The 18,757-nt window shown below is 38.0% G+C and overlaps 1 protein-coding gene across 1 annotated transcript in view; it reads left to right on the plus strand.

The window, feature by feature from the left end:
• ROBO2 (roundabout, axon guidance receptor, homolog 2 (Drosophila)) overlaps positions 1 to 18,757 on the plus strand; it is a 469,290-nt gene that overhangs the window by 417,941 nt on the left and 32,592 nt on the right. Inside the window, exons 19-24 of the mRNA XM_010567635.1 lie at positions 926 to 968; positions 2,540 to 2,667; positions 6,931 to 7,212; positions 7,586 to 7,711; positions 12,093 to 12,249; positions 18,240 to 18,500. Of these exons, the coding sequence (XP_010565937.1) occupies positions 926 to 968; positions 2,540 to 2,667; positions 6,931 to 7,212; positions 7,586 to 7,711; positions 12,093 to 12,249; positions 18,240 to 18,500 (997 nt within the window). The remainder of the gene's footprint in view (positions 1 to 925; positions 969 to 2,539; positions 2,668 to 6,930; positions 7,213 to 7,585; positions 7,712 to 12,092; positions 12,250 to 18,239; positions 18,501 to 18,757) is intronic.

An 18,757-nucleotide genomic window follows, 5' to 3' on the forward strand; every position in this document is an offset into this window, starting at 1 on the left:
CCAGGACACTGATATAATTTAATAGTCTGCCTTATCTATGCCTGACAAAAAATAATGGGATATTACCACTGAGAACCAGAGTAGTCTGTTGGCCTTGATTCAAAATATTTGCCAGTGCTTCAAAAAGAAACATCAAATGTTGTCAATCAGCATCTCGCCAGTAACGTGGGTTTACCTATGTTGCCCTGAAATGTAATCCTGTTAATAAGATAGATAAGGGATAGGCTGCGTTTTGTCAAACACCCATGAATGGAGCCATAAAAGCAATTGTCTCCCTCTGAATGTGTCCTTGGCATCCCCCATGGCAAGACTGGAAACACTTTTTCTTCCCAGTGATACTGGTGTGTATGCATTTAAGTGTGGGTGCTGGTTCTTTTGCAGTACTTCTAATGGAAATGCAGCTGTATGCTTTTTTTCACCCCTTTGTCTCTAATAGAGCTGCCACCTCTTTGTATTTGTCCTGGGAGATGGCATATTTGTGTGGTGACATTATATTACTGCATTATGACATGATGTTATTAACTCACTGGTGCAATGTCATTATGTACTGAAGCAAAAGCATGCCAAGAAAACAATTTCATCACATGGCTCAGTCTTGCAACGGGAAGTCATATGAAGGGGTCTGGGGTAAATCCAGGCCTTTTGCCCAGGCGGCTGGTTTGCCTTGCAAGTTACAGAGCAAATTGATGTTAATCAATAACGTGCAGTGAAATCCTGAACAAATTGTAACCCTAATGTGTTTGATCCTTTTCTTATCATCTCTGTACTTTATTATGTGATGATGCCAAGAGGCCTCCGATCTCGGACACTGAGCAGTTTGAATTGTTACTTTTAATTATTACTAATTGATTTTTCCCTGTCTTATATGTGTGTGCGTGTGTGTGTGTGTATGTTTGTTTGTTTTGTTTTTCCAACCAAAACACAGTCACTTTCCAAAGAGGAGATGGAGGACTAATGAGCAATGGAAGGTACGTTTCTTTGTATAAAGGTCTTTCCATAGTATTTATTTTTAAAATTAGGGATCAGAAAAATGCTATCGGTGATGCACTTGGGTAATAACCGATCATTGGGAAGACTGACAACGCTAGGAGGAGTTAAGTAGCTTACCACAAGGTTTAATGACCTATCTGTTGTGCACTTTGGAGGAATCAAGCCCAGATGTTTCATATCTCCCAGATGCCCTGGAAGAAATGAGTAGTAAATATCACAAGGAATGTGTTCATTTGTTACTGGGATGTTTATTGCATTAATTAGACATTAGCAAATGAAGTTGCTGTTGTTTAAGAGTCCTTATTGGGTCCCCCTAAATTGCTGTGAGTGAACAATTACACTTAATCGATCACGAAATAAATGATTCATGGATGATGAATAGGCTGTAGATTGATAGGACTGGATTCCACAACTTTGGCTACTCAATTGAAATTGATAAAAGCTGATAACGGGCCCATATATCCTCATCTATTTTCCCTTTGCCAATATGGAGATTGTAATTAGGCCCTGGTAATAACTTCCAATCTCCTGTTTAATCAATATTTTAGCAAAAAGAGATTAGGCCTAATGAGAGCGAGTAGATGTGGCAAGAAAGCGGCTGGGTCTTCTTATTGCTGTTTCCATAGAAACCTATGTTTCTCTTAGGGATTGTACCAGGCAGGGGTCTATAACGTACAATGATCAGAGATGTTGCTCCAACTTCATGAGTGCATTAATAACCTAGAAAAGCTGCAGAACTGTAGATTTTTGTTTTTGTTTTTGTTTGGAGGAAGGGGTGTCTGCAGGAAATGATTTGTTTTCCCTGTTAAATAGAAATACAAACAATCCACCTGCCTTACTAAATTTCTGGCTGTTTATCCTGGGGTGAGAGAGACACGGTGCCTTATGGCCTGAGAGTACCTTCTCTTTCAACGTACTCGCTGTTTAATACTGCTCTCAAAGCTAGGAATTACAGGGATATAAAAGCCATGCAGTAGTGGCAGATAAAGATACCTGTGGACTTTCTATTAATCCAACTCAAACCTGTTTGCCTCTAAACCATCCAAGAGTACTCAAAGAAAGAGTTGCCAGCCTGTAGATGACAGGCATGCATTTGGGATGCAAGGGAAGGAAGAAATAGTAGCCCAAAGTCCTGGAAATGGCTGATAGGGAGCAATCAGTTTGAGTGATGGCTCCCTTGAGGTGGTAATTTATCATGCAGCACTGGTGTAGAATCCCGTGATGGTGCTGCCTAACCCCTGTTTCACACAGACAACGGAGTTCATTTGGATTCTGGCAGAATCACAACGGATACCTAGTCCCAATTCTATTGACAAAGTTGATTTGTATATAACCTTAATTAACTGCTCAAGGTCTTCAAATCATCAAAGGCTACACAATTTTAATTTGAAATAAATTAAAGTCTCCTAAACTGTTTGTTACCTATGGTATTAGGAGGATAGTAGTATGCTCTCTTCAATCATTAGTTGTCTCACAAATATTTTAATTTTGTAAATATATATATATATTTATGTTTGTATGCATATCTTTTTTTCTTATTCTGCTTCAGTCGACCAGGTCTGTTGAATGCAAGTGACCCCAGTTATCCTTGGCTTGCAGACTCTTGGCCTGCCACGAGTCTGCCAGTAAACAACAGCACTAGTGGCCCCAATGATCTTGGCAATTTTGGTCGTGGAGGTAGGTTTCATTTTATTAAGTCACTGTATAGTATACAATAGGCTTCTGTTAGTTAACATCTATGATAAACACTGTGGAATATTTTTATCATTATAGTTCTTTCTATGCTTGACTCAAGATTTCATTTAAAACTGACTTTAAAATGTTTATTTTTATTTGTCTTTTTCTACTTCTTTAAAATGTAGGTCTAGTTTGTAATTTACCCCACAGTGGTGACACAGGGTCTGCTTATCATCTCAAGGGAAATGTGTCTGTTGCTCAAACTCATTCCCTTTTGTGTGGAGATGAGCAATCTGCTGTGCAGGGCCCTGTAGCCAGGGATAGAGGATGTTCATAAGAGCAGAGAAGAACCTGGGGGATGCAGGAAGGATGTTCCTTCAGCAGAAGGACAGAAGAACATCGTTGCTGTCACCTTACCCATCCCCTTCCTGCTGAGGGACTGCTCTCAGTCTCAACCATAATCCATGAAGAAGGCCTCACAGGTCTTTAGAAACTTTCATTCCTATTGGAGGAAAGAATACATAAAAGGCAACTGTTCAGGTTTTTTAGGGGTTTATGTCCATTTTGAATTGAGGGAGGCCCTTTGCGGAGATGAGGTAATGATTCATAATTATGGTGATGAATCTTTAGAGGGGTTATTTTCTTTCAAACATTTTACTCAAATGGGAACTTCAAGATGTATGATTGGGATTTTTAAAAGTCACAGTAATATTCACATCAGTGTTGTTTCCTTGGTTTCTCTGATGTTATAACACAGCTAGTTCTGCATAGTGGTGTTCGGAACAAGACTTCCTAATGTAAATGAATATATAAATATTTTTAAGACATAAATAAGTAAACAAAAATTAAGACAACTTTATATATAAAAAATACATTAAAATGCAAAAAATCTGTAAAATTATCAAACTGATAAATGTGAAAAGAATTCAGTTTTGAACTGTACCAGAATCTGCTTCTGAAAACCATCCCTCACATCGGTTCTGTGTTCCCATGCAAAACTTCTTGCCTGTGGTTTGACTACTGTGACTTAAAATTACAACAAAACACTCTAGATTTATTTTCCTCTTGTCTTACAAAAATATTATAAAGTAAGCAAAACTTTTGATGATATTTGGAAGGCAACTGAATACCTGGCAGCTTTTTTGTTGTGAATATCTTGAATTTAAAACCCTTCAGTACTTTTCCATCTTTTCATAAGCTCACATAATACAGAAAAATTACCATTTTCTCTTAGCATTTGGCTCTATATGACTGAAATTGGAAGCATATTTTAAAGCTTTTGGCTTCAATGTGGATGAGGCATAGGTCCAAATTTGTCCAAGAGATGCAACAGTTATATTTTGAATTTCAGCAGCTTAATTCCACCCATGATCTTTACACTTGAGCTCACGCTTTTATTCTAGCTGTTTTGGGACCACTTATCCCTATTTGTTTCAGCAGTTGGAGTTTGGATGCTTCTGCATTAAGGAAGTCAGGTGTCTTTTAACATGAATTAACTGTATAGATAGAACCTGGGCCTCTTTTACTTTTCAAAAGGTCTGTGATAATATAAAAGGTCTGTAAGAATTTTAAAAACAGTAAGGTGGGAATCAATCACTCTGGAAACTCAGAAGCTGAGGCAGGCAGTTCTAACATTGCCTTTAAGAGTGAAATCCACGTTATGTCCTAGATAGCCATTGAGAGCAAAGCTGTGAGTGGGAAGCACAGGTTAAGTTTGGAGGCGTGTAAGGCCACAAAATGGTACTGTGTCTTCCAAGGCAGCAAGAAAGAGGTTCCCTCAGGAAGTACTTCAGCACTATTTCATTTATCTCAAGAGTTACAAAACATATTGGATTTCGGAGAGTTTTGGGGAAAGTGTCCAGTGGGAAATGTGTGTTCATCTTTGGTCTGAAATGTACAGTGTGTTTTTTTTGCTACGACAACTTGGTGGGAAGATCACACTTGATTTTTACTAGGTGATTATGGCATTTGGGAAAATGGCACTTTAATAGCTCTTTGAGTGCTTAGTGTATACATCTCATTGAGGTAAAAAAAGTAATTTGTGACTGTACTGGAAATTCCCAGAACATCTGGAGAATCTCAGCTTATTAGTAAGAATGACTGAAAATTCTTGGCTGCTGGGAAGCTATGCAACTTTCCTTTCAAGTGTGTGCAAATGTATAGTTCTCCATTTTAAAATGGCTATATAGAGATGATACCTCTTCAGTTGCCAGGAACGTGCTCTTAAAGATAGATATATGTCTGAGTACTAGAAAGATGAGCATTTTGCTAGTTTTTACTTCCATGTGTCTGCAAATCCAACACAGACAGGTTGAGCTGGACTTACTTCGACTTACTTCATGTTATACATCAGCAACAGAATTCATTTACTAAACTTCAGTCCATTATGCTTTGATGAAGCTGACTGTGGAAAGGAAAAATCTTCATATTGTGGCCGAAATGCAAGAAGGATAGGAATGCACTTGTCTCTCACATCCCATGCTGTATTTGCACATAGATGCTTTTATGATTGCGTACTGCCCCTAGAAAGCACATTGGATGTGTGCAGATAGATAGTAATAACCTGATTTTGAAATATGACCTGTAGTTTGCATTAATTGTAGTTTTTCTTTGCACTTACAATTTATCTACAGATATAAGTTAATACAATTAAGGCTTTTTAAATACTTGATTGTGCCCATTTCCCTGTTGTTGTCTGCAAAACCAGATCATAGTGATAGACCCAAATTTAATCTCTGTTTCTGCAGTCTCTCTACTGAGCACTTGTTATTGCCATTTTTATTGTTAATATTATGTTGTTGCCCTGAGACTGCAGATGTTATTAGGGTCCATATTAAAATGTTCACTATTATACACATGAATGCAGTAGAAAATAGTTCTGTGGTCTAAATGTTCACCCCAGGGGAAAAAAACCAACAAAACAAAACAGTGGGAGGACGCCATGGTATCATATCTCATTGCTGGAAAAGTCTTGAGACAGTGAAAGAACAACTGTATTTCCTGAGGTTGCACAAAACCCATGTCTGAGTCTGGAACTGAGCCTAAACCCTTGTCTAGGTGCAAGAATCATCTTTTCTCTCTGGGGCTTAAGGTATATAAAAATGTCTGTGATACCTAGAATGAGATCTGGACATCTTCACTATAGGTGTATGCATTATCTCAAGTACAGTTTAACAGTTGGAATCCATATCTGCCATCCAGCTATATGAAGCAAATGGCATATAAATGATGCATTTTTCTAACAAGTAAATTCCAGAATGGTTTCAACTTTTCAGAGTCTAAATAAATTGTAAAAATAGTACCATTTGATATATTGACCTCTGAGAGAGCAGGAAGAGGGTTGTCTGTTGAGCTGTGGTTCTCCTTTGGACATCATGCCAGTCATCATTAGATTCTTCACACTTCAGTAGTCTCAGCTTCTAAATCTAGTATTCTACCAGCAAAGGTCACTAAAATGTTTAGTAAGGAGAGAGACTGACAATCTAAGTGATTAAAGGTACAAATTGCAATGTGTGATAGGATGCAAGAGATGTAGAAAAGTCAACAGATATTTAGTTAAATACGCTGTACTGTTTTTCGGGTAAATGTACTGGAGTATTTGGACAAGTTGTTCTCCATTATCAACACTGCTTTGCCATTTTAAGAGACTGATCACTTAAATCCCTTCAGCATAACAGATTTTCTTTCATATGTCAGGAGCAACTTGGTTTTGTCAGGTTTTTCTTTTGTTGAAAAGGAGAAATGTACTAGCTAATGTCAAAAATAAAATTAGATAAGCTGATGCATAAAACTTCAAGGAAGTCAAGGTGATGTCCTTAAAAAATTGCTTTGAGAGCTTTGGCATCCATGTAAGAGTTTTGCTACGTATTTGCTGGGAAAGTTTGCTCTGTGATTTGTAGATTCACTCCTTTCATCATTTTCCTGAAGCCCAGACAGTTTCATTGGTTCTGACATAAAGTGAACAATTGAAAACATTCTTCAGTAGAGAAATATTCCAAACTTCACTTTCACAGTTGAAGGTATGGGAAAAAAAAAAAAAAGATGGTTTTAGGCAGTGAGACGTGAAGGACAAGTGGTAGTCCTGTCACAGATGCTGATAGCTTGGCTATGGTTGTACATCATCTTCCCTTCGTTGGCTCATGGACCTGTCTCAGCTGAAATGCAAACGTGCAAAATGACACATTTATTTTTCATCTTAAACCTTGATACTTTCAGGCTTCCTGTGCATCAATGATTTGTTTCATTCCCCTATGTTCTCCACAGATGTGCTGCCACCGGTGCCAGGGCAAGGAGATAAAACTGCTACTATGCTTTCTGATGGAGCCATTTACAGCAGCATTGACTTCACCACGAAAACTAGTTACAACAGTTCCAGCCAAATAACGCAAGCTACGCCATATGCCACCACCCAGATACTGCATTCCAACAGCATCCATGAGTTGGCTGTTGACTTACCTGATCCTCAGTGGAAAAGCTCAATTCAGCAAAAAAATGACCTGATGGGTTTCGGTTACTCTCTCCCAGACCAAGGCAAGGGCAACAATGGTAATTACAGCTCTTATTTTCCAGAGCCCGTGGCTTTATACTGTATCATCTATGCATGAATTCAAAAAATCTTTTTGGTACATAAGACACTTCATATCTGCCATAACTAATGCTTACATACCTTGCATGCTGTGCCGAACCTAACACAACCACAAAATATACTGTTCTGTGCTTTTAATCCTCTTTGTCCTGTGCTAATCACCAAGCCATCTGCCTTCCATTAGGCTAGGATAGGTGTACATTAAAAAAAAGAAAAATTAAAACTTGCTGCCCACGACATCTGCTGTTGACTTGCTAACTGCATGTGTTGCATGTGCTTGTGCTGTCAACTAATCACACGATGCCACTGTGACCTTTGCCCTTTAACCCTTAGCCTTGCTTTACATCCCTGACTACCGCGTGGCTGAGGGATTGGCTAATAGATTGCCACACAACCAGTCACAGGATTTCAGCACCACCAGCTCCCACAACAGCTCCGAAAGGAGTGGCAGCCTCTCAGGTTGGTTCCACCGCCGTGGGTGGGTGAGGGACGGAGGGGTGTTGGTGAGCAGCTCGCCAGGGAGGCGGATGACCTCCCAGGTGCACTTCACAGATAGGTATGAGGGTGCCTGCCCACTGGAACATCAGCAAACAGCATCGTGTTGGCCTCTACAAAAAAAAAAAAAAAAATATGCCTTTTGCAAAACCTGTTTGGAGGTAATTGGAGAATCCTCCCAACCAGCGCTTGTCAGCACAATTGCAGACCTTGCCTTGTCCCATCCCTTCCCTGACAGCACAGTTCATGGAGCAAATATATTTCTGCATCAATCCTCAGTTTATAGGTCTCCCCACACTGAACTTCACGAGGAAATTAATATTTTTGTTGAGTTGTTAACAGATTCCCCACTCCATGAGCTGTTTCTAAATGCTTTTTTTCAGTGAGGCAGGTCAGAAATAAATGTAGGGTCCTGTGAGATGACTGGGGTTTCAAAAATTGTGCCAAGTCTGCATACAAACAGAATGTAAATTTTATGTGTGTGCTGCATGTTATATTGGAAACATGATGCATTTTCGTTGGATGAAAATGATTGTAGTATATGTTGTTGTGTATTATATTTAAACACACCTTTTTCTTGATTTCTTTCATTTTGCTTACTTGTTGCTTATGTTATCTATAACTATGTCTTTTTTTTTTAAAGACAAAAACTGAAAAGCCAGCAATTAAACAGAAAGTCTGCTATTTCACTCAGCTGAAATGTGGGAGCTGAAGGAACTTAAATTTCAAACTCATACTATATCCATAGCCTTTTGAAGTTCCACTATAAGTTGGAGCAATCATAACAGTAACCGATCAGCCCTAGAAATGGCTTCTTTACATCAATTTAAATGACTATTCAAATTGAATGTTGAGATTAGAAGCCTATAATCATTGGCCCATAACTTAAATAGCCAAATGTGTTTGCAAGTCTTGTGTTCTCATGGAGAATATTAGCTGATTTGAGTGAGATCAAAAAATAGGCTTGTGGCATTGACAGAGAGGTATCTGAGAGCTAAGTTCATACAACACTTCAAGAAAGATTCTTGTTCCTTGTATGTGAGATGTATTGGCAAGTAGTTTAGGAAATCAGCTTGCTCCTCTGGCTGCATGAAAATGCAGAAATTGATATGCTGAGGTACAAATGTGCCAGTTATCAGAGGGCAGTATCACACTTTAGATGTGTTGACAGCTACAGCTGCCTAAGAATTTTCTCAGAAAATACAAAGTTTCATTGGAAAATGCCACTTGATCAAAAGCTGGACTTTGAACAAATATTTCAAGTGAAACGTATTTTGTGTAGTGTTTCTCAGTTTGAAGTAAATTTTCTGATGACACACAGAAACTTCAGGTTAGCCAGTCTTTCTATGACCAGGGCGCTCCTGTTGTGATCAAAGCAGCTCCCACCTGGATGCCCTAATGCTCAGATGAGTGTCAAACTGTTGGACTGCAGTCAGTATTTTGCTCTCCCTTGCCCACTAATTATGTCTTTAATGCCAGCTAATTATGTCTGTAATACATGAGAAACTGGGGGAGACCTTCAAGTAGTCCAATAATTAGAGCATCACTGGAGTCAGAGACCAGCTTTGATTACGTAGTCCCCATCAGGGTGATCAGGGATTTGTTCTCTCACTTCCTTGGTTAGTACTTTAGGTACTACTTATTATTCTGACTAAGTTTCTGTCTCTCTCAAATGGATATCATGAGAAATCCTATCCCACTGTGGAATGGAAAATAGCTAAAAACTCAACTGCTTTGTGAGGCAGGCAAATTCTGTGGCTGTACTTTGCACAGCTCCCAGCTTATGTCAGTGCTATGATTATCAGCCCGACTGGCAAATTCTTTTTCCAGGACCTGATTCATCTAGAGATTTAAACAATATAATTGAATTTCAGTGCGAGGAGACACTGAAACATCAAGCATCATTGCTGTGGGGAAACAAGGATTTGGTGCAACAGTTTTCAAACACACATCAGGCATTATGTATTAGTTGCCTGTTCCACTACACTGACAGTGGAGTAGCTCTGCCGATGGGGACAGAAGAGAAATCTCCTGCCCAGCTGTACGATGTAGGCTGCTTCCCCTGCCAGTAATGACCTTGGAGTTCCTTTCTTTTATTTCTTCATCTGAACAGTTCCTCAGCTCTCGATGTTTCACTCTAATAGCTCCGCTATCTTTGACCTTTCTCTCCAAAATCCCCCAAATTCAAGTGACTCCATACTAACATCCCACATATCCAACCTGTTTTACCAGTCTCCTAAGATTACCAAGATGCTACACTTCCAAAATCTTCCTCTTCACCTCAACTAATCTCTAAGCTCAAGTTCTTCTCTGCATTTCTCTTCTCTGAGTAGTCTTAGTTTAAATCTCCCTGCAACACATACACACACACACACACACTTTGCATGTGCTTTCCTCCCAAAGCAGCCCCTTCTGCCTTAGCTCTTGTTGTCTCTTACTCCTGCTGACTTTTCAAAAATTTCCCCATGTCCCACAAATCAAAATTAACGTACTTCCTTTGTAGTTTTGTGACCCTACTTCTAACTCTGCTTTCTGCCACACCTGTGCTTTGAAAGCTTCATTTTCCTTCCAGAAGGTTCATGTATTTGTTCTTCCATTGCCACCATCACTGGGGTTTCTTTTCTGTTGATCAAAATGTTCTTTCCCTTTTCAAGAAAGCTTCCCTCTCTGCCAGGCTACAAAAGGAGGGAAGAGCCTGTCTTGCATCCTAATAGATGGAATATCAGCTCAGTTTGCACATAGTGAATGACAGGATCTTGGCTGGACTATAAATACTCCAAGACGAGGAAGGAAGAGCTCTGGTCTGGAATTGAGTAGTGCAAAGCAAAGTCTTGTTTGCAACATGCTGCCAGCCAGGCTGATTAGAAACCTTGCCAGACTTATTGCCTGTCTCTAGCAACCACAACAAGAGGTGAAAAGAGAAGTCTTGGCTACTTCTGAATCACAGGATCACCTTTTTCTTCCCTCTCTATTCGTTCCTGCTTTGGTCCAGCTGATATTTGGAGATAACTGAAAAAATCCACTGTCTCTCAGACGAAAAGTCCCATGACGCATGCTGGTTTCTGTTGCTAGAATTGCACCTCCTTCTGAATTTCTCTATGCCTAAAGCTAGAACCATGGCAAAGAGGGTGGTGCCTGCCAGTGCACACTGTGCCACCCTGCCTGACAAGTCAGTTGTGGCTTTTTTGTTTCATTGCTGTTGAGAACTTTTTACATGGGTTTTTTTGGCTGATCCTTATAAATCAGCAAGAGACATCAGTGGCTAAGATGGATTAAACTGTGCTTTCTGCAACAGGCAAGGGGTGAGTGACTGCCAGCTGGGTACCCCACTGAAAAAGCATATGACAAACCATTCTTCCACCCAACAATCCAGAGAATTTGAAAGCCACAACAAAATGTCAATAAATAGATGGGTCTCCAAGCAGTCAAGGGATTTGAAATCTTGTGCCATTCTTCCTCTTAATGAATTCCTGACAAGAAAAAGGAGTCAGGGCGAAATAAAAGAAGCAAAACAAGTGGGATGAGAGCTTTCTCTGTAAGATCACTTTCACACAAATGGAAGTGTCTCAACTGGAGAAGTGGGTACAAGGACGATAAGAAAAGAGAAGAGGGCTTAAGCAAAATGCATTGCTCACTTCATTTCTATCGGCCTCCTCCATTAGAGTTGTATATCAGAAATAGAACTCTTCTCTGTAACGGCACAAGATATTTGAATCCTGCGAAAGAAACAGTCCTACAACATTGCAGATGACTTCCTGATGTTTTTTAAAACGTAACGTAGTAAATTCCTATCAGCAAAACCCTGTTTCTTTTTGTTTTGACAGCTTACACTTGTCATTCTGGCTGAAAGATACTGAGTCTAATGACAACTTTTTTACATTGTGTCCTTAACCTCTCTGTTATCCACAGAAGAAGATTATGCAAAACAGTGTTATAAGCGCATCGGATTCTGACATTTGAAATAATTTGTTATGGTCCATTATATTTTTATCTAACAGTCAATTCAAGAATTCATAAAGCGGATATGAATATATCAGTAAATATATTTCTGATACAGCAAAACACATCTTCCCTTGGTTGGGCACTACTGTGGTGCAAATGTGTGAAGTTTTATAAAGAATTGATTTTCAGCAATTATTCAGAATACTTTTCCATTCCATTCTATTATTATTTATAACCTTGTAACAGCATTAGCACGTTGATGCTGATTCTGCTGAGATAAAAATACATCCTCTTTTTTGGGGCATGCCATCTGGAATCAGAATTCTTTCAAAGGAATGTAAATAGCTAGCTTTTTCCCCCACATTATATTTCTAACATTTTATTTTTCTTTTTGGATTTTCAGGTGGAAAAGGAGGGAAAAAGAAGAAAAACAAAAATACTGCCAAGCCCCAGAAAAATAATGGTTCAAACTGGGCCAGTGTTCCCCTCCCACCCCCTCCTGTGCAGCCACTTCCAGGCACAGAGCTGGAACACTATGGGGTGGATCAGCAAGAAGCAGGGTAATTATCTTCTTTTTCTTTTGAAGAAAAATCTGTGGATTGCAGAGATGAGGCTTTTTTTTTTATTATTTTGCTAAATGACAATATTATTCTGCTTTGTTAAAAAAAAAAAAAAAGAGAGAGCGAGCCTTATCCTATAGACTTATTCAAGGCTATAGAGGAGGAATGTTTGAATAGCTTCTCTTGCTAATGACTGAAGACAGAAATAAAAGTGACCTTGCTTCATCATCGTGCAGGGCTTCTCTGCTTACTCATGCTGAGAAGTATCTCTCTTCACTTGTAGTTTAATTGAATTCTGTTGGGACTGCTTGCAGATGATGGGACTCCGAGTGAGTAAGGATGACATAATCTGGCTCCTTGTATTTTTTCACTGCTTTGATGTTTAAAAATATTAAAGCCAACAGAACAAAAAAACCCCACAGTAAATTGGATTAATTTTAGAAGATCAACCAGTGGATAGTAATCTTCTCATCAGCTTTTAGGAGAAATTTCACAGTTGAGGAAGGCATGCTATTTATAGGCCTTTTTTATTATTATTTAAACAACTCTTGAGTTTCTGGAACCTTACACTTATTTTTGGATAGCTTAAACTTGTTCTCAAGGACACAGAATCACACAAAAAGCACTAAATGAGAGGAAAGAGACATTTCCTGCACAGAGAACAATTATGGAATGCTTTTTATAAAGTGAAATTATATGAAATACCCGGTTATCAAACTTGGGAGGAAAATCAGAGTATATAGAAAAATAGTTTACTGTGGTCAGTTTTGTTGGAGCCTTTGAGAATCATTGTTCTGTCAGGGACAAATTTCTGTCTATTTAAATACATGGATTAATCAATATTTCCTGAAGATTAAACATATGTTTTAAAAATCTTTCTAATAGCTTTACTGAATAAAAATACTTCAAGTGTTATCTCTGTTGTAAGCATGAATTGATCATCACTACTTTTATAATGAAAATTAGAAGAACTAAATATTAATATTTTGTACCAAGTTTATAGCAGTTTATACCAATTCCTTCAACTCCTAAAATGAATAGTAACTAACTGTGTAAGTCAGTGGAGTTTCTTTTAAAATGAAGGTCCATTCAGGTTGTATTAGAGTTAGAATTTCAAAGCAAATATAAGGGAAAATGAATAACCTTCCTGATTGTAAGTGTTGTTTAAATCTCAAGGCAAAAAGTGCGTATAATCATTATGTTCTGTATTCTGTTATAAAAAGCTAAAGTAAATTTAAGATAGTTTCGCCATATAATATTTGTCTTTATCAGTTTATATCCTTAAAACTCATGTACAGCCATTTCTCTAAAATAATTACGCTATCGAAGGCAAACAACTTTGATTTTCTTTCTGGACAATGAAATAGCATAAAAGGTAAATGGAAATACTTTCTAGAGAAATCCCTTGTGACACAAGGCTTCACTCCTCAGTTGCATAAAGTATCTGTTATTTAGCTGGAAGGAATGATGTTGATCACCAAGACAACACTGGTTATTTAAGGATAAGGTAGTCAGCAGCCTTCCAGGTTCCCAACAATTCAGACTTAGTTTTTCCTCTGATTATCTTTTGAATTACTCTTCTCTGTTTTTTGTAATATCTCATTAACGGTGGTTGTAACAAGACCTTCTAACGTGCATTTTACAAAACGCAAAAAAATTTTGAAAATTAGACTTACAGTATCAGTCTTGAGCTACAGTAATTTGCAACCAACTTCACTGAAATTAGTTAATCTGCAATGCCCATACTTCCTGAGGAGGTATCCAATTCTAACAGTCATTCTGTATTGAGGGGTTGATCTTGTTTCTGTCATTTTCAACATGCTAAAATAAAATGAATCATAGACTGCATTCCTTATGTTGCATTTAATATTGACATATCGGGTAAGAAAAAAAGCAAGCAATTTTTTAAAACTGTTTTTCTTGATTTGCTTTGATGTATATTATGTATGACAATTTCAATGTGTTTTAATTTTAGAATTAATTACATGCAGATGCAATTATATTGTGAATTACAGTTGAAAAATGGACTTCCATTCAGAAAAACTGAAGACTTTAATAAAGTTCTTGCAAAGTGATATGAAAGGTGAAAGTTCAGAGCAATAAAACAAGGAAGTGAGCATCTAAACAGAAACTTATATTTCTGTGCATGTCTTCTTGTAAATCTTGAATTCAAGTGTGAGTTTCATTGGCATGAATATCCCAAATAAACTAAACAGTCTTGATACCTTATTTTGCTTACTAGGAATTAACACTAGTGGCCTATTGTCTTATAAATTGTAAAAGAAAATCCACAATAGCAGCAAGTGAGAAAAAAAAAAGTCATCTAACTTAATCAGAGGTAAGGAAGAAAACCAGAATACACTCTTAGTTCTTTCTACTGTCTTCTCCCCAGAACTGAGGTTTGCATTCACCTCCATTTTTCCATGAACTGCAACACACATAAGGAAGGGTGAATATGTTAATCCAAGCAGCCATTGTATATAATGTGGTAGCTTTTGGGATGTCTTAAATTCCTATTTAACCTTTGCAGAAAGTCTGTTTATACTCTTGTTTTCCTAGCAAGCTCTTTCCTGTGAAACATCCCCCTTTTGTGGTCTTCTACAAACTCTGTGCTTGTTCCGTGTTGTCTTCCTTAATTTTCTCTTGTATATACTGCAAAGTCTTTGAAGTTTCTCTTTTCCTGTAGTAGCTCCCAATCAAGCATGTTCCCTTTCCTGCCCTTTTCAGAGAGGATGCTTTTGCTTGGTTTTATCTAATAAACTTGACAGTAGGGAAATGCTTATTACTTATTCATTATCATCTTCTTATATTTTTTCATTAATAATGTGCATGATCTTGAGCCAACCCCAGTAAAGGCAGTCTTCATATTGTTGTCATTGGTTATTTCTTTTCCTTACTATTGATTCCACCTTAAAATGCAATATTAGCTGCTGGATATCAATATATTTGATAGTAATTTTCTGGTTTTAGAAAAAGTAAAGAAGGTAATCGTTCTACATCAAAAAATCCTTTCTGGCAAGGCCTAGACAGGGAAGCTTTCTTTGCTGCAATGATGTGTGTAAAGGAACAGAACTGTTAAAGAATGTGCGCCTTATCTATCATGTCTGGTTTTTATTTTGAAGAAAAAAATCTATCAATGTAATGAACCAAGCTTTTTAATAGAATAAAAGTGCTGAGAATAGAAAAAAATTATTAGAAACATAGAGAGACATATTTGTTAACCAGAACTTATTTAGGGACTTAATTATCATGAAATTACAATCAGAGGTCCCTAGAGAAATTAAGGTGCTTAGATTTTAATAAGAAGTACTTGAAAAAGATTGCATGCATTTTCACCAAGTTGTATTTACTCAGAAACCCAAAAAGAACATGGATGTGATCAATATTCACTGTGCAGGTTCCAGAAGTTTCAATAACTGTATCATTTATATGAGGTGTAGTTAGTATGTAGCCTGTTAGGTTTCCTAGCTTTTTCTTGCAGATTGGTTTTGGTTTTGTTTTTTTTTTTGTAAAATGCAGGTTAGAACTGGTGGCTTTTCAGGCATCTTACATTATGAAGTCAAAGGTTCTTGTACCTGAAATCTTGAATCTCAGTGGCCTGAACCTCAGGCTTACGCTCCTTTCCATTTCAAACAAAATCTAGGTAAAGATGTGGTACTTGTGCAGAATCTTTCTCCTAAGAAATCTTTTTCTAAGAAATCTTTTTGCTATCAAGCTGAACATTTGGGGATTTGAAGCAAGTAGGGTCAAAAGGCAAGCACATTCAAAGCTCATTTATGCATTACTGAAAAGTCACTAAGGAGTATCTTTCTGCCCTGTCCCTTTTAAAGAAGAAGCTATTATACTAAAGCATGAGGTTGAGAGAGTAAAAATAAGTGACAGAGCTGTTGCACGGTACATTTTTAGCAGCATGAGATAGGATGGTCCCTTCACCCTTGGGTGGCAATGTCATGAGTGAATATTGCAAGGAAACACAAATTAGGGGTAGTCATATCTTAATTGTCTCCTAAGGAATTGAATATGTATCATATAACATTTTCTTAAATCTCTGTGTTATCAAAATGGTAATGATCATTCACTCAAAAGTTCATAAATGCCAAGTGTTAAGATGCAGCATTTATTTGCACCTCTGTACACAAACATTTGTTTGTGTACCTACATATGGTTATATCTTCATATAGGGTTGAAGTGATACCAGCCTTAATTACAAGATGTGTCGTCCACAGCATTTTGGATGATTAAGTCAGGTTGGTTTAGCTACCCTGAATCTGTGCGTTTAAATACAGACTACAGACTTTTGAATAAGGAAAAAGTAGTTTAGTTAAGTTTAGAAATCTTTGGGGTTTACATAAAGTAAATGTTCTGTTCATAATACAGGTTTTGAAACTTCTCTGTCTCAGTGTTCCCAGCTGTTTTGTAACCCGGCTTCACACTTGAGAAAATTGGCAGTGATTCATTTTTCTGAGGGAAATTGGTAATTCCTTCCTTCGAAATTAGAAGCCTTAAAGGAGTATTTTTAAACTGTTTTAAGAAATTAACCGTATAATGCAATGCATTGCCTAACTGCATTGCAGAAAAAAGGGGTGTACCTTGTCAGCAGGCCTTGACGGTGGAAAGAAGATAAAGTGACTTAGATGATGCTTGGGGAATGGCCTTTAGAGTGTGAGATGGTTTAACAATGAAGGAGCTGTGAGAGCTTTTGGTTGTCTGGTTGCCTTTTGAAAAGAGCTGTCTAACCGGAGGTATTTTGGAATACGCTGGGAGTTAAGAAGAAACGTATGCAGATGCTCAAGGGACTGCAGACTGACTGGACGTTTTGAAGATGGGAAGAGTAGACAGTGTTGAGATTTGAATGGTGTGATCGTCAGCAGAGAAGTGCACAACTAAAGTTATGTTCAGATTAGGGAATTACTCAGGGGAGATAGCACACAGGGAATGACCACATTCACTAGGGCCTATTCATCTTGAGTGATGCTGGTGTCTCTAAGGGACAGGGTTGTGGGATGATACTGTAATACAGCACTGAATTGAAAGGTCCTGTTATGAGGACAGAGACAGAAAACGATTGAATTGCTGGCAAAGGTTGCATAATAGAATAGAATATAAAGCTTCTGTTTCTAGCCCTGATCAGATGTAACATCAGCTCTTACACCTTTAGTATAAGACTAAAAATTGAACCACAGAAACCTATCAGAACATCTCTTTTATGTGAAGAGAGAAGAATTTGGTATTGAAGAATATTGGTAGTTGTTAATCTTTTAATTTACTTTGGGCAGGTGTGTTGAAAGTGTTCAGAAATTTAGCACTGCCTAGGTAAGTCCCAGTAAAGATTGGTTAGGAGGTGGCGTGCTGGCAGAGCTGTCAGCATGTGTGCTAATGTATCTTATCAGCTGGTGCTGTGACGTAGCATATGCTTAGGGTCAGTGCTGCTGCAACATGAATGTATTACACACCATAGTAGATACCTATATGCAGTGTGGAAAGACCAGAATTTATGTGGAAAGTGTAGCTTTTTTATTTAAGCTACAAAATAAAATCAAATAGTAAACTTACAGACGAAGAAAGGGGAGGATGGGAGTAAGGAAGTGCATAGTGCAACTACGTAAAGCTCACTCTGCCTTCTAAGAATGCTGCTATTTTCATGTCTAGGTCAATCTTCATGTATTCTGCTAGGCTAATGGTCCAGGAAGTGAGTTAGTTCATTTTTGTTGTTGATTGTGGCGTAACATGATCTAATCGCCATTAACAAATGTGATAATGGATCAGTAATTTTTTGTTGCACATCTTGTTCAAGTCACTTAGCTGTTGCCGGCAAAATTAAACAGACTTGGTAAGGAGAATTTAAGCAATTATGACTGTATTTTCAATAAATGTTAAAGCTCACACTGCATGAAGAGGGTTCCAACTGTAGCAGAAATCCTGTATGCCATCTACTGCATGGGATGAGATGAGATTTGGTATAAACTAAGTTTACTTGGTTTTTGTTTTAGATATGACAGTGATGGTTGGTGTCCGCCCTTGCCAGTTCAGACCTACCTACATCAGGGCATGGAGGATGAGCTTGAAGAAGATGATGATCGTGTTCCCACACCTCCTGTCCGAGGAGTAGCTTCATCACCTGCAATCTCCTTTGGGCAACAGTCAACTGCAACCCTCACACCTTCTCCACGAGAGGAGATGCAGCCAATGCTTCAAGCCCACCTTGATGAATTAACTAGGGCTTACCAGTTTGATATAGCAAAGCAGACATGGTAAATGTTTGAAGGGGGCACCTGTGGTCTGGGAAGTCAAAGCATAATAATAGTTTATTCCTTGATGGCATAAATATCAACTGTGTTGAGTAACGTTTCAGTAATGTTTCCAGAGCAGTAAAATGGAAGAAGAGATAGCAAAACTGTGTCTACAGTGTGAAGGCCTTAAACATTAGTAGGTGCTTTTTAAACCATAATGCTTGGTAATATGTTAAATCTTGGCTAAAACCATGTAAAAATAATATTCCTTTGGAGTT

Source organism: Haliaeetus leucocephalus, unplaced genomic scaffold (genome assembly GCF_000737465.1).
Source record: "Haliaeetus leucocephalus isolate CR32 unplaced genomic scaffold, Haliaeetus_leucocephalus-4.0 Scaffold228, whole genome shotgun sequence".
NCBI classification, from domain to species: Eukaryota; Metazoa; Chordata; class Aves; order Accipitriformes; family Accipitridae; genus Haliaeetus; species Haliaeetus leucocephalus.